The following is a 14,976-nucleotide window of genomic DNA, read 5'->3' as shown; positions in this document are numbered from 1 at the left end:
GGGGGGGGGGGGGGGGGGGGGGGGGGGGGGGGGGGGGGGGGGGGGCCTCTCAGGAGAAAAGAAAGAGGCTGAAGGGTCATCCTTTAGCAGCGGCCAGAGGACCCCCAAAGCAGAGCCCTCCCCAGTGGGCTGGATAAAGCGGGGTGAAGGAGGAGCAGTGGGGCAGCACGAGCGAGGCCTCAAATAATGTGACAAATATTTTGATGGAAGCAGACACATTTCCGTTTATGCAACCTAAACACTTCACTGCACTTGAGGAAGAGGATTGCCTCATGCAACCTGATGGGGAGAAGAGTTAGGGGGCTGCTGAGGAGGCTAGGGTGGAGGAGGAGCTGAGGGGCTGGGTGAGACCAATCTCCCCTCTTGGAGGCTGGAAAAGGGAGCTACCACCCAAGGACTGTTTGTATTGGCCGGAATGAAGAAATGAGGTGGGATGCCCACTTTCTTAGGGCCCTCATTTCTCCCTGGTCTAAAAGCAGGGATAAGGGGAGTGATCAGAGGAAAATGGAGGACCTCCCCACCCCTAGGAATAAGCAGCCTTGTCTGGCCTGGAGCTCGGTGAGGCAGGGGCAAGAAGGTATGGGTAGAAGATCCCGCCCGTCCCGGAGGAAGACGGGGCCAGGGAACAGCCAGGAGCCAGAAAAGAGGAGGAGCAGCTGCTGTCAGTTGTTGGGGAACTCGCTGGGCACTCCGACAAGCACGCGGTCCCCAGATCTCCTGGACGGGTGGTCTGCGAGGATTGAGCGCAGAATGGCCCCCTCCCCCATCTTCCTTTTGCCTTCCTCTCTTCTTCCCTTTCACCGTCTTCCTTGTCCCTTTTTTGCTCCCCACTCCATACTCCCCTCAATTGCTCTTTGTCCCCAGCAGACTGGGGAACCGTCCACCCCGGCCTCCGCCCCTGCGTGCGGTGGCCCCTAGAGCCTCCCTCTCAGCTTTCTTTGCAACCGACCCTCGAGGCCTCTCGTCTCAGTCTCCCTCGGCGCTCCCTAGCTCTCCCTGTGGCCCTCTCTTCCATTCGGTCTTTGGTCCCTACTCTCCCCTTCCCTATTGGAGACTCGACTGTTTCTCAGACTCCAGCATCCTCCCCATTTCCGAATCTCAGTCTCTATAGAGCTCCCGGAGTCTGGCCTTCATCTCCGCGGCCCCGCCCTCAGTGGGCGGAGCCCTACAGCCCGCGGCCCAATTAGGTGCCGCCCCGCCCGCAGCCCCACCCCTCGCGGGCGCCGAGCGGCGCGGAGCTGGTGGGGCGGGGCGGGGCGGGGCGGGGCGGAGGGGGCGGCGGCCCGAGAGCTAGGAGGCGGGAGGAGCGGGGCAGGACGCGGCGGCCGCGGCTCTCAGTCCGGCCGCGCAGCGGGAGGGAGGCGCGAGGCAGGAGCCGGCGGCTGGGCTCGGCAGCGCATCCAGCGCAGCGCGGCGCTCCGGGCCCGGCCCCATGCCCGCAGCCCCGCCGGACCGCCCTTGAGCGCGGGCGCCCTGCCCGCGCCCCCCGCCCGCCGGCACCATTGCCCCGACGGCGCGGCCGGGCGGCCCGGCGCTCCCCAGGCTCCGCGCCGGCCGGAAAACGCTGCTGGCGGCCGCTGCGGGCGTGGTGATGCTGCTGGTGCTGGTGGTGCTCATCCCCGTGCTGGTGAGCTCGGGTGGCCCGGACGGCCACTACGAGATGCTGGGCACCTGCCGCATGGTATGCGACCCCTACCCCGCGCGGGGCCCCGGCGCCGGCGCGCGGCCCGACGGCGGCGACGCCCTGAGCGAGCAGAGCGGCGCGCCCCCGCCTTCCACGCTGGTGCAGGGCCCCCAGGGGAAGCCGGGCCGCACAGGCAAGCCGGGCCCCCCCGGGCCCCCCGGAGACCCGGGTCCTCCCGGTCCTGTGGGGCCACCGGGGGAGAAGGGTGAGCCGGGCAAGACCGGCCCCCCCGGGCTGCCGGGTGCGGGGGGCAGCGGCGCCGTCAGCACGGCCACCTACACCACGGTGCCACGCGTGGCCTTCTACGCCGGCCTCAAGAACCCTCACGAGGGTTACGAGGTGCTCAAGTTCGACGACGTGGTCACCAACCTGGGCAACAACTACGACGCGACCAGCGGCAAGTTTACGTGCAACATTCCCGGCACCTACTTTTTCACCTACCACGTCCTCATGCGCGGCGGCGACGGCACCAGTATGTGGGCGGACCTCTGCAAGAACGGCCAGGTGGGCCCGGCGGGGGCATGCGGCTGGCCTGGGGGCGGGGCACCGGGGAGCCCGGGGCGTAAGGGTGCCGGCGGGCACAGGTGGACACCCTACCGCGGCCCCGCTTAGGCGTCCCATGCGGGATGGTGGACCGGTTGGCGCCAACTCCTCGGTTCCTGGGCCCTGGCTGCCAGGCCGACGCTGCTGGGCACCCGCGCGCCGCATGGAAATGCGGGAGATAAAACCAAAGAGCCAGAGCGCAGGGCTCCCAGGCGCGCGGACTGGTCCTTGGGGGCTTGGCCCTCGGGAAGCGCTCTCTGAGAGCCGGGGTTGTGGTTGATACCAGCGGGCGCTTAGGGGAGGGCAAAGATGGGCTCTGGGGGAAGGCAGCCTCGGGCGCCCGCGGGCGTCCAGGCGCACCGCTCCGCCCGCCAGCCGAGAAGGCGAGCTGTAGGAGACGTTTGGGGCACAGAGGCAAAGGGGGCCAGGGGCGCAAAGCCTTAGCCGCAATATATCCTCGGTCCCTGAGAAGGGTCCACTGGGCCGACCTGACACCCTTGCAAAACCCGGGACATCCCAGTCGCTTCCCACGGTGTCAGAGCTGCAGGCGCAAAAAGGTGGCCTGGGGCGGCGAGGGGCGGCGGGGGGGGGGGGGGGGGGGGGGGGGGTTTTTCCTCCTGAGGCGGGGCAAAGAGATGGAAACTCCCCCTCCCTGGATCTTGCAGCTGCAGCTCCTGACTCCTGGAGTGTCAGGGGATCCTCTTCGTTCCCTAGCCCCATCGCAGAGACCCAGGCTGGCGCCAAGCTGGTGGTACCGGGAGGGTAGTGCATGGTGTTCTTTCTGGAACTGCTGCCCCTGGACCAACCTCGACCAAACTCTGCCCCAGGGTGACAGTTTTGCCCAGCTCCCTTCCCCTTTTTTTTTTTTTTTTAAGATTTTATTTATTTATTTGAGAGAGAGCACATGAGAGGGGGGAGGGCCAGAGGGAGAAGCAGACTCCCCGCTGAGCAGGGAGCCCGATGTGGGACTCGATCCCGGGACTCCAGGATCATGACCTGAGCCGAAGGCAGTCGCCTAACCAACTGAGCCACCCAGGCGCCCTCCCTTCCCTTTTGATACACCCTCCCTTTCCAGTGCTCCCAGACCACAGTGGCCTAGGGCACCCCCACCCCCCAGTGCGGATGGGGGTTGGTGAGGCCTCGAATTCCTGTGGAAGAAGGAGACCAGCAGGGGTCCCAAGTAAAGCTGGGATGGTGGGAGTTGGCAAGGAATCTCCTACGCCTGGGACCCAAGACCCTGTTGGATCCCTTCCTACTGCAGTATTACCCTGAGGTAGAACCTGGCTTGGAGGTGGGGGAAAGGACAGGCCTGGGAGTCAGCACAAAGACTACCAGGCACTTGTAAGTCTACCCCCTCTTCTTTCTCTCCTGCCTGCCTCTTTTTGCTACTCTGTCTCTTGTCCGTCTCTCTCCTGTGTCCACCAGTCCTACCTGCCTCTCCGGGGTTTCTGGCCTCTCTCCCCTGAGCTTCACACCCCTCTTTATTCCCTGAGTGTCTCTCTCCCACTTTTATCTGTCAGGCTTCCTGCATCTCTCCTCTTTGTCCTTGGTTCCTGACCAAATGAGAGGCCTCAGTATCCAGTGAGGGCTCATTCTGCAGACAGCCCCACGATTCCCCTTATTAATCACCAATAAGGGATGAAGCAATGTCACCTTCATCAATGGAATGTCTTCCTTTCCCAAAGAAAGTTTGGGCTGGTCCTGAGCTGGGATTTCAGGGGGCCGGGGGCCCATTTTGCCTGGATAGGGAGCTAGTCACCAGACGCCCAGTGGGCCCTAGACCTTGCACCAGCTCAGGAGGTTGAAGCAGGGCCCCAGAGATGAGGCCCGAGGCTGCCCCGAAGGTGATGTGTGCTCAGGCAGGGACACTAGCTTTAGTCACTGGGAGGTGAAACTGTCTCAGAGCTTCTCCTTTCCCCTTCAGCAGGGGCAGGGCATTGGCAGAGCCTGACGAGGAGGAACTCAGTAGAGGTGGGACCACAGGCTAGTAGATAAAAGGAGGCAGCTTTAACTAAGGGCTTCACAGACCCAGCATTTTAACAGTTACTCAGACCATTCTCCCTCACAAAAAAGTGGGGCCTATACCCCTCTCCCCTACATCCTCCGTGACTTCTCCTTCCAGATTGCTCAAGAGACTCATTAAATCTCACAAGTCATTCCACATATTCATTTTGAACCCCTACTAGGAGCCAGGTATGGAGCTAGGTAGCAGGGGTTTGATCCACCTGCCTTCCAGGACCTCACGGTCCATGAAGGGGAGACAGTAGTAACCACAGGACAACACACCCCAGCGATTAGTGTGTTAGAGGAGGACCAGGAGCCCAGGGGCTACTCCTGTCCCCAGACGTGTTAGCTGGAGGGAATGATTCGGGAGGGAATGATTGCCCCAACTCTGACCAACCTGGTCAGGGGAGAGGTGAACCCGGGTCGGCGTGGGAAGACATGGCTAGGGAGAAAATAAAAAGATCAAGTGTAGGGGAGCCTGGGTGGCTCAGTTGGTTAAGCGACTGCCTTCAGCTCCGGTCATGATCTCAGGGTCCTGGGATCGAGCCCCGCATCGGGCTCCCTGCTCGGTGGGAAGCCTGCTTATCTCTTTCCTACTCCCCCTGCTTGTGTTCCCTCTCTCGCTGTGCCTCTACCTCTCTCTGTCAAATAAATAAATAAAATCTTTAAAAAAAAAAAAAAGATCAAGTGTAGGAAAAGGCTGCCCTAGAGGTAGAAGAGGACATTCAAGTGAGCAGAGAAAGAATGATGGCCCTGGGCCATGGACTGGAACAGAACAGAGGGGCTTCTGCCTCCCCTGACTTCAAGACCAGGGCCAATGCTGGGCTCTGCGCTTTTCCTCTCTGGCTTCCTGCCTGCAGAAAGGCTTCCAGAATTTCCTCAGGAAGGCTGAGCTGCAATTGCTCCCTGGCCTTTCCCTGGGCAAGACAGGGGGGAGGTTGCACTACCTTCCTGCCTGGTATGGAGGCCCCCCTCTCTGTCCTTGCCTGAGGCCCACCACCAGTCCCTCTCCCTAAGGGGGCCTGGAGTCACCACTGCCCAGCCTGATGGCCCCAAGCCCTGGTCATTGGGACATGGGGATCTGAGGAGCCTGAGGAAGGGGCTCTAGATTGGGGGTGGTGCCCTGAGTGAGGTAAGCCCCCTGAGGCTGCCTCGAAGGCCCCCAGTTCAGATGGGTCAAGGAAGACATGAAATTAAGAAACTGGGCCGGGAGAGAGGGGGCGGTGTGGGAATGGGCCAGGGCCCATGGCCAGAGTGCCAACTGTCCAGGGCAGGGGCTTTGGGAAGGTGAGTGTATTACAAATGGGGAAGGGCTCGGACAACAGAGCCTGAGTGCGATGAGAGGTGGGGTAGTGTATAAACTGAGACTCCTGTGGAAAGGCCTCACTGGACCCCGGAGAGGGGCTCCTGCCGTCCTTTTCTCGCCTTGAATACCTTTCATGGCACAGAGCGCAGTACCTAGCACAGTAGGGACCCAGTCAATATGTGACAGCATGAGTGTCCCCAGTGGGCCCAGCTGGCTGCCTGTGGGAGCCACTCCTGCACATCTGCCACCCCCCATTGACCTGGGGGCAGGGGTATGCTTCCTGGGTTCTCCCCCCCTCCTCCTTCCAGGGCCCTGGTCAGACCACTGCCTCAGTTTCCCTTCCAGCCGCACTCATGGAGGTGACTCTACAGCGCCCCCTCGTGACAAGTCCCAGACTTGCTTTCCTGCTTCCACGGCAACCTCAATTCCCCAAATTTCCCCTTGGCCCCCAGGAGGAGTTGGATGCTCAACTATTTCCAGTCTCGGGCAGAGAATCAGGATGCCTGGGTTCCGTTCCTGGATCCCCCACCGTCTAAGGATGGAAGGGCGTAAATTCTCCCTGCCTCCATTGATAATTAGGATAATCACAGCAACAATCATGGTGATGAATAAATAATAAACATAAGCATAACAGTTCTGATGCCTGTCACATCACCAGGAGATTCCTGATGACAGATGACTGTATTCGAATGGATTTGGCTATTAAGAAGCACACTGTTTTAATGAGTCAAGGCTAAATTAATCTGGGTAATAAAAATAATTGTTATTAGTAGTAATTTATTAGCAAAGATAATGAAATGCATGCGTATTAATAAATGCTACGAGGATTAGGGCCCAGGGAACAATACAGAAGTTGGCTGCTTGCTTTGAACACTTGCCTAGTAGCACAACGCCCCATCAAGATTAAAATTCTTTTTCTTCACCATCAAAAGGCTTTTATAAAGGTTGTAGTGGTGAGGCAGGATCTTCTTATCCATCTTCTAAACAGAGAAACTGAGCTTCTTGACAGACAGCATCTTCCCCTCATTTGATTTTCTCTACCTTTAGCTGAACTATGGGTTTTCCCAACTAAGTGCCCCCCCAAACAGTGCCTTCCCTGGGGGGAGGGAAGGGGCTAGAAGGATCTGGACTTTAAATGGCAGACAGCATGCAAATGCTTTGGGTCCTCCTGTTGCAGTCTTGCTGCTGAGCCAGTGGCTGTGGGACAGCTGAGCTGCAATTCTGCCTCCCACCCAGGAAGGAGAAGGGGCCCTTCCCCTAATTTGGCTTGGGCCAGCCCAGACCATCAGCCCTTGGGAGAGCTGCCTTCGGGGAAGGGCCAGGATGGAGAGGGGCTGTTGAGGAGCCCGGCTGAGAGAACCCCACTCAATGCAGCCTACCCCCCGCAACACAAGCCTGCACCTTGGAGATGGCCCCCGTCTTCCCGTTCTCCACCCAGGCTATCCGGGAGAGGCCCCAGATCCTATGGCTCAGGCCTTGTGTTGCCTCAGTTGTTGGCGAGGCATGCCTGAAGGGAATTTGCCCACCACCACCCACTCTCAATATCTTATGATTATAAACAGAGCCCTCAAAAGTGACAGCAGGCTTCATATCCAAATGCTGGTGCTCTCTTGCTTCATCGTCCTGCCAGTCCCTCCCTTCCCCCAACAAAACAATGACCAGCAAGGATAGCAGATCAGACTGAGGATCACAGAAAGATGTAAAGCCTGGATTCTCTTCTTCCCACCTCCTTCCTTTCTACCACCCTGGGGCAAGATAGGGGGAGGCAGCAGTCCTCTTGGAGTGGGGTAACAGTCACAGGTAGAGGTACAGCTCTTTGGAGGCCAGTATGCAGGCTCACTCTGAGCCTTGGGAGGGGAAGTAATTACCAGGACTTCCATCTCCACTGCTCCACTGTGAAAGACTCCAGAATGAACTACAGACAAGGAGTCTAAATATTGGTTTCTGGTACTAGGTGGTTGCTTAGTAGCAGCCTGGCGCTAGTCTACCACCTGACCTTTGGGGCCAAGGTGCACCCTTGTGTCCATCCACTGACGTAAGAACAGGTGGGTATGGCTGAAATGTAAGGCATTATTGTCACAATTAAAGCAGAGAGGAAGGAATGATAAGGAGGGAAGGGATGGCCCTCCATCCCCTGGTATTCCAGAGAATTCCTCTTTGCAAGGAGGGGAGTTCCAGGCTGGGACATCCTGGAGGCATTGTTGAGGTCGTCTAGGTTAGACCTAGAGGCGTTAAGGAGGCCAACTCCACCTTGATTCCTAATTCAGACCCAGATTACACCTGCCCTAGAAATCCAGGGCTCCTCTATAACCGGGTCCCAAAACACACAGTTAGGATTGGAAAGGGTGGGGGGATGACGGGAGAGAAGCCAGCTGAGAGCTAAAGGCGGGGCTTTTAGGGCCCCCAAGATCCTCCCCAGGTGACTGCCTTTACCTCTGACAGTCCCCCTCCCTCCCCGACCCTACTTCTCTCCCTCCTCCCCCCTACCCTCTCACACACCCCACCCCCTAACCCCCCCGCAGGTGCGGGCCAGCGCCATAGCCCAGGACGCAGACCAGAACTACGACTACGCCAGCAACAGCGTGATCCTGCACCTGGACGCGGGCGACGAGGTCTTCATCAAGCTCGACGGAGGCAAAGCTCACGGCGGCAACAGCAACAAATACAGCACATTCTCCGGCTTCATCATCTACTCCGACTGAGCGCCCCGCGTCCCCCTCCATCCCGATCCACCCGCCCACCCCACCCCACCCCGGGGCGCTCCCCTCCGGACGGGCTGAGGACCACCCAACCCCTCGCTGCCCAGCCCCGGCTGCTGGCCCTCCCCGGCTATGACGCCCCCGGCCCGCCTCACCACCACCCGCAGGCTAGGCTCTCCCGCCCGCTCGCCGCAGAGCCGGGTCCAGAGCGCGCCTGTCCCGGTCTCCGGGAGGCGGTGTCGACCGCCCCGCCGCCCCGGCCCGCGCTGTATATTTGTACTATAGGACTGTTCACTGCCCACCCTGCTCGCCAGCCGGCCCCAGACTGGGGACAGGTCTCGGCGGGGGCCCTTCCCGTGCTCGGATGCGCTGCCCTCCCGCTCCTGGGAGAGGGGTGGATTGGGGCTGGATAGCGTCCCAGCACCTGCTAAAGCCCCAGGCCGGCTGCGCCCCCCGTCTGACCAAAGCTCTAATAAAAACACTTCCACCCCGCTGGCTTTGGGTCTGTGCCCTGGAGAGGAGTTGCAGAAGGGGTCCATGAGCCCTGCCTTCTTCCAGAAAGGAAAGGGGTCTGCTGGAAGTTTCCCGTGAATCTGGGGGCAGGCAGCCAGGTGCCAGAATCAGAGCTGCTCCAGGAGGAGGTGGGCCAAGGGGCCGATGCTCACCACAGCCCAAGGGGGCCTGGGCAGCAGAAATGGGAGCCCAGTTCCATCATCACCTTCCATGGTGGAAAAGTTCCATTTGTTTGTCCTTGAAAGTGGCATCAGCAAGGTTTAAACTGCGACACACAGGCTCTCAATCCAGTACCACTGTGTATGATCTTGGGCAAGTCACTCCTCCTTCAGTTCTGGGTTAGTGACAGCAATGACAGGAACACACTTTGCACTAAAAACTGGTTGACTTTGGCCCAAGTGCTTCAACTCTGGGCCTCAGTGTTCTCATCTTATAAAATGTGACAAGACCTACCTCGCTTGAATGAGGATTCAAGAGGTATCATGTTAAGTGTCCAATAAACACAGCTTTTATTATTTATACATCATTGAAAGTTTGCACAACGGTATGGCATCTGGCTCAAGCCTCCCGAGAGCCTGAGAGGTTGGGTGAGTAGATTTTCTTCTTCTCTCAGGGAGGTGAAATATCTTGCTTCATGTGACATAGTCACTAAGTTCTGTGATTGCACTTGAATCCAAGAAGACCACTCCTTGAAGACAACACACTGAGTCTCCTTGTCCTGCCTCTGCCTCCCTTACCTTCTATAACTGGGACCCTTGACAGTTGCAGTTACAGCATTCCTAAATAGTAATAGCTAATATTCAGGGGCGCCTGGTGGGGGGGGGCACAGTCAGTTAAGCATCCGACTCTTGGTTTCAGCTCAGGTCATGATCTCGGGATCCTGAGATCGAGCCCCACATTAGGTCCTGGGTGTGGAGGCTGCTTGGGATTCTCTCTCTCCCTCTCCCCTGCCCCTCCCCTCCCCCCACTCTTGCTCATGTGCGCTCTCTCAAATAAATAAAATAAATAAATCTTTAAAAAAATAAGAGTTAAGATTTAGAGAGCACCACTCTGTGTCAGGCACCACATGAGAACTTTATAAATACTATCTCACCAATATGTGGGTGGGGTGCGGTGGGGTGGACTGGCAGGAAATGCTCACGCGCCCTATAACATGGGCACTGTTATTTTATCCATTTCAGATGGGGAAACTGAGATTCAGAGAGGTTAATAACTTGCCAGGGTCACAGAGCTAGGAAAAGGCAAATGTCAGTATTTGAACCAAAGACCTTGCTCTTAGCCCGGATGCCCTATTTCCTAAAGATTTGGGATCTCTAAAGCAGAGCTGCGAAGGCTCTGAGGCAGCTCCGTCCCTGCTGTGCCCAGCCCTCCCACTCCCATCCCTGCCCTGCAGAGGCTTGATGTACTTACAAGCATCTGCCCTGGGCAGCAACCCTGGGGTGAGCCTCTTGGAGAGTCCCAAGGCTCTATATTGAGGAAGGGTCCCATCTGGCCTCCCCTCCGCCAGCCGGCTCAGCTGGAGAGACAGGAAGGAGGGGTGGCCTCCTTCCCAGTCAGGCCCCATGTATGGACCCTTGTCATGGCTGACAGCCTTGAATGGCTTTCTTTATTCTCCCTTCTCTCCCCTACTTCCCCTAACTGCCAGCTGTGGCCATTTAATAAAATTAGCTTAATGCTTGTTCCTTCCCTGTGGGGTCTGGAGATTGAAATCCGCGGGTCCCCACAAACCCAATAAAACCCCTGGCAGGTCTGGCTGGAATGAGAGTTTCCTCGGGAAAAGCGATTAGATTAGAAGGAGCTTTCCCCTGCCCCCAGTGCCACCCACAGCCCTCTGTGATTCTTTAATGGCCACATTGGCCTGGAATCACCCAGCCACACACCTGGGGGGCTCCCCACCCCTCCCCAGAGACCACAGGGACTGGGGTCTGGGACCTCGGCTACAATAAAAAAGCATGTTAATCATTTCTGTAGGGAGTGCCTGGCTGGCTTGTTTGCTTTTGCTTCTGGTGACCAGACGATCCTCATGTCATTTTGAGAGATGGGCCTAATACTCCATTTTGCAGATGAGCAAATCATAGTCTGATGAAAATTCGTGACTTGCCCATGGTCATGCAGCAAGTGTGTGGCATAACTAGGACTGGACTGAAGCCAAGGACTTCTTTTTTTTTTTTTTTTTCCTTTGCAGGGTACCCGGGGTATCCTGCAGTCACTCAGGCAGCTGGGGAAACTGTTGGGGAAGTGTCTCCCCCGTCAGACAGGGATACCTGAGGGCAAGGACTGTGTCTCCACCATCAGAATGGGAAGCTTCCTGAAGGCAAGATCTTTGTGTCCTCCATCAGACTGGGTGGGGGTCCTCAAAGACAGTGTTTTGAGTAAGTTGAGGTTACGGTACGTATCTCCACTGAGACCAGGATTGGGGGGTTCCTAGATGCAGAGATTGTGACTCTCCTCTCAGGAGGGTAGATTGAAGGTAGATACTGCTTTTTCTATTAAACTGGGGCATTCTAAGACCAGCCCCTGGGACTGGGGGTACCCTGAAGGACAGACTCTATCTCTCCATCTAACTGGGGGGATCTCTGAGAGCAAGAGCTGTGTCTCCCCTCAGACTGGAGGCTCCCTAAAAGCAGGGCATGTGTCTCTCCTCCCCCTCCGTCAAGGGCTTTCTGGCACAAGAACATTCCAGGGGGTAGGACTGGCTGGGTGGTAGAAAGGAGGCTGGCCAGGCAGAATGGCAGTCCCACTCTGGAGGAAGGAAGGACGAAAGCTCCCCAGACTGCCTCCCCTTTAGAAAGATGTGTGATTAATTAATGAATAATGTCCCTGCCAGGGGGCTCTTAGGATGGAGGTGGTCCTGGAGCTCACCCACACAAGGAACGGTAGGCCATCCTGTGCCCAGGCAGCTGCTAGCCCTAAGGGCTAGAGCTGCCCTGCTTTCTGGGGTCATGGGCACCAGAGGGGACAGCAGGAACCCACCGCTGGGGACTGTCTTAATTGGATGACTTTGCAGGATGGCCAGGCAGGTGCGCTCAGCTCGCCGCTTCAGCTCGCTACAAACACATCTGCCACGGCGAGGTCTGGGGGTTAATTGCCTCCCGTCTCACTCCTGGTAACCGATATTCCATTTACTGCTCGGAGGGGAAGCTGCCCCGAGAATCAATCCCGGACAAGCACCCAGGAGACAGGGGAGCTGCGGAGGCATGGGAGCTGTTTCCCCGGAGGATCTCTGAACGCCAGAGGAGGAGGCAGGAGGCAAAGGCCCAGAGAAAGCAGTCAATTGCTCCAGGCTACTGGGGCCTCACCTGCGTTCTCTTGACCCGGACAGGACCCCACGGGTCAGGAGAAAATCCCAGGGACCCAGAGGCTGTCCTACCCCAGCTACCTGTGCTTTCTCGCCTGCCCTGGTTCCCTCTGCATTTATTTATCCGAGTGTCCCCATAAGCTGTAGCAGGTTAGATGCTGTTAATAAGATTCTTTTCACAAGCAATGAAGGTATATTTGAAAAGCGGAACTGGAGGTGTGAGCTCCTGACTCCCTTCCAGGTAACAAACCTTAAAATCCTACAAATGAGGTGATAATAAAGTGGAAGCGAAAAGTCTACACATGTTGGGAACTGGGAGGAGGTGATAGGGTTACTGAGAGGTGGCAGCTGGGGGCTGGAGGGAAAAAGGGAGGGGGGTTACCCTGCATGCCTTCAACATGCTCACCATTTGTTCCATCCACCAAAACTGAGACTCTAAACCACTGAATGGGTAACTCCCGTTACACAGCTGGGAAAACTGAGACCCAGAGAGGGAGCCAAGGTTGCTCAGGTTGGTTCAGAGACAGCAGAACCCAGTAGACATGCAGCAAGTGGAGATGGAAGAAGTGGGTTCAAGTCCTGGCCATGCTCGGCGTTTCAGGAAAAGACACGTGACCTCTCTGAGCCTCAGGTTCTTCATCTATATAACGGGGCCAATCAAAATATCTACTTGGAGGGCTGTTGTGAGGCAGTGCGTAAGAACTTGTTTTGTAAGTTATAAAGCAAAATGCAAATGCATTATTAGTATGACCACCCAAGTCTCCTGAGCCCCGTGATTTAAACATCCTTTGGTTGCACTTCAAAGCCTGGGATGGTCATGATGCTCATCGAAGAAGATGAAGATTCCTGGGGTGTTCTCCCACCCTGGTAACCCCAAAATGAATGTGGGGCACTAGGGAAAGGGTCAGTTTGGTGTACCCAAGATGTGGAGCTGTTGAGAATAGGCACACTGAGTCCTCCCATGTCCAACGTGGACCCCCTCTTCTGTTCTACAGCCTCCAATTTGGGATGAGAGCACAGGGATACCCCGAGACCGTGGTCCACCTGTCTCTACTTGCTCTGCTTGTTTCAACATTACTGAACATCTTCAATGGGTCAGGCCCTAGCTTGTGTGGATTCAGAAATGCCTAAGAAACCATCCAGAGATTCAAGATACCCACAGGGATCAAACAGACACATCCTACACAGTGCTACTGGAGGGGCAGGGAGGTCTCTCAAACTGTCAGGAGGGCTTACTCTGAGGGAGCTCGACTGAGTGGAGGCTTACAGTTTTACTTACATAATGTTTGGAAAGGTTTTACAAACTGTCTATCCCTTCGAAATCTGAGCCCTGCCCACCCCCCACAGGTGCCCCTTTCCCAAGTTGTTGCTGAAGCTGTCCTCTTGGTGATGGGGTTGGTGGGGATAAAACCCAGGGAGCCGAGCGTTTTCTCTTCTCTTGTCCAAGGACTTGGGAAATAATGGAGCTGGAGGAATGACATATGCCCTCATCTCTGTATCAACCCCTAAGTTATAAGAACAGCTTATGTACTATCCTAAGAATTTTTTTAAAGATTTTATTTATTTATTTGTCAGAGAGAGAGAGCACAAGCAGGGGGAGCGGCAGGCAGAGGGAGAAGCAGGCTCCATGTGGAGCAAAGAGCCCGATGCGAGGCTCGATCCCAGGACGCGGGATCATGACCTGAGCTGCCCAGGTGCCCCTATTCTAAGAATTTTGAATGCATTCATTCATTTAAACCTCACAGTGATCCCACAAGGTAGTTACCATTGTCACACCCATTTTGGGGAGGAGAAAACTGAGGCACAGAGAGGTGAATTAATTCACCCAAGGTCACATGGCTTACCCTCCCGGAACAGCCCATCTACCTCCTGATGATGGACGCTGTGATGCACTGTCCAGGTCTCCTTCAGGACCAGAAATCCCCGGCTGCTGAGAGTGCTGCCAGCAGGTGGCTCTCAGCTAGCAGCCCCCTTCAGGGATGGCGTCTGCTGATGGGAGCTGCCTTGCCCAGTGTCCCGGCCACTTCTCAGGGCAGCCTGTTTCCAGTGACAGATCCACATGGGGGTTTAAAGGCCTGGTCCCCTAGCAGGGCCCTTACACTCAGGACAACTCTGAAGACTCTCCCCAGCTTCAGAGCTCCCAGCTCAATTTCCCTCTCTGCCCAGTCCTGCCTCCCTTCCTTCTCTTCCATGCGTGTTCGTTCCAAGAGCACACCCCAGTAAACTTCCTGCACACTGATCCCCGCCTCAGAGTCTGCTCCACAGAGTACCCAATCTGTGACATCTACTCCCGATCTCTTCCATTCACTGATTCCTTCAGCCTGTTTTCTTGAGTACCTATTATGTGTCAGGCCTGGCAGCAAAGGCAGGAGATGGAACGTGAAGCTAACTATCCAATGGGTAATCATATCTCCTATCTCCCACCAACCTCTACCGTAAAATCCACAAACTTCTCTGCATCTGGGCCTCTCCTCTCCTCCTTTGTGTCTCCATGGGAGAGCTGTCCCCCTCTTCCAGGGCCCAGTCTGCCACTGTGCTCTGCATCCAAGGCCCTCCCACCAGGATGACCAAATCTGTCCTTGTTTGCCCAAGACTGTCCTGGTTTTCAAACTGAAAGTCTCATATTCCGGTAAACCCCTCAGTCCCAGCTGGGCTAACAGGTGTGGTTGATCACTGTATCTCCCACCTTCTTGGGGACTTCACCTAATTGATAATCACACCTCTCCTTACTCTTCAGCTGCTCACTCACTATCAGCTCCCTCCCATCATTTAAATCTCTCCTTAAAAATCCTCCCTTGACCCCACCTCTCCATCCAGCCTCTACCTCCTTCCTCTGCTCCCCTTGACAGCCAGATGCCTTAAAAGAGTAGTTACTACTTTCTCACCTCCCACTCTGGCTGTTGTCTCTTTATTGCAACTGCTCCTGCCA

General features: G+C 56.5%; 1 protein-coding gene across 1 annotated transcript; it reads left to right on the top strand.

The window, feature by feature from the left end:
* The first annotated feature begins 1,591 nt into the window (after positions 1 to 1,591).
* Positions 1,592 to 8,239, top strand: C1QL1 (complement C1q like 1). The gene is made up of 2 exons (XM_035027446.1): positions 1,592 to 2,188; positions 8,060 to 8,239. The coding sequence occupies exons 1-2, from the start codon at positions 1,592 to 1,594 to the stop codon at positions 8,237 to 8,239; spliced, it is 777 nt and encodes a 258-aa protein (XP_034883337.1).
* The last annotated feature ends 6,737 nt before the right edge of the window (positions 8,240 to 14,976 follow it).

The sequence above is a fragment of the Mirounga leonina genome, unplaced genomic scaffold (assembly GCF_011800145.1).
Source record: "Mirounga leonina isolate KUSES-001 unplaced genomic scaffold, KU_Mleo_1.0 Mir_200, whole genome shotgun sequence".
Taxonomy (NCBI): domain Eukaryota; kingdom Metazoa; phylum Chordata; class Mammalia; order Carnivora; family Phocidae; genus Mirounga; species Mirounga leonina.
This window is presented reverse-complemented; position numbering and strand designations above follow the sequence as displayed.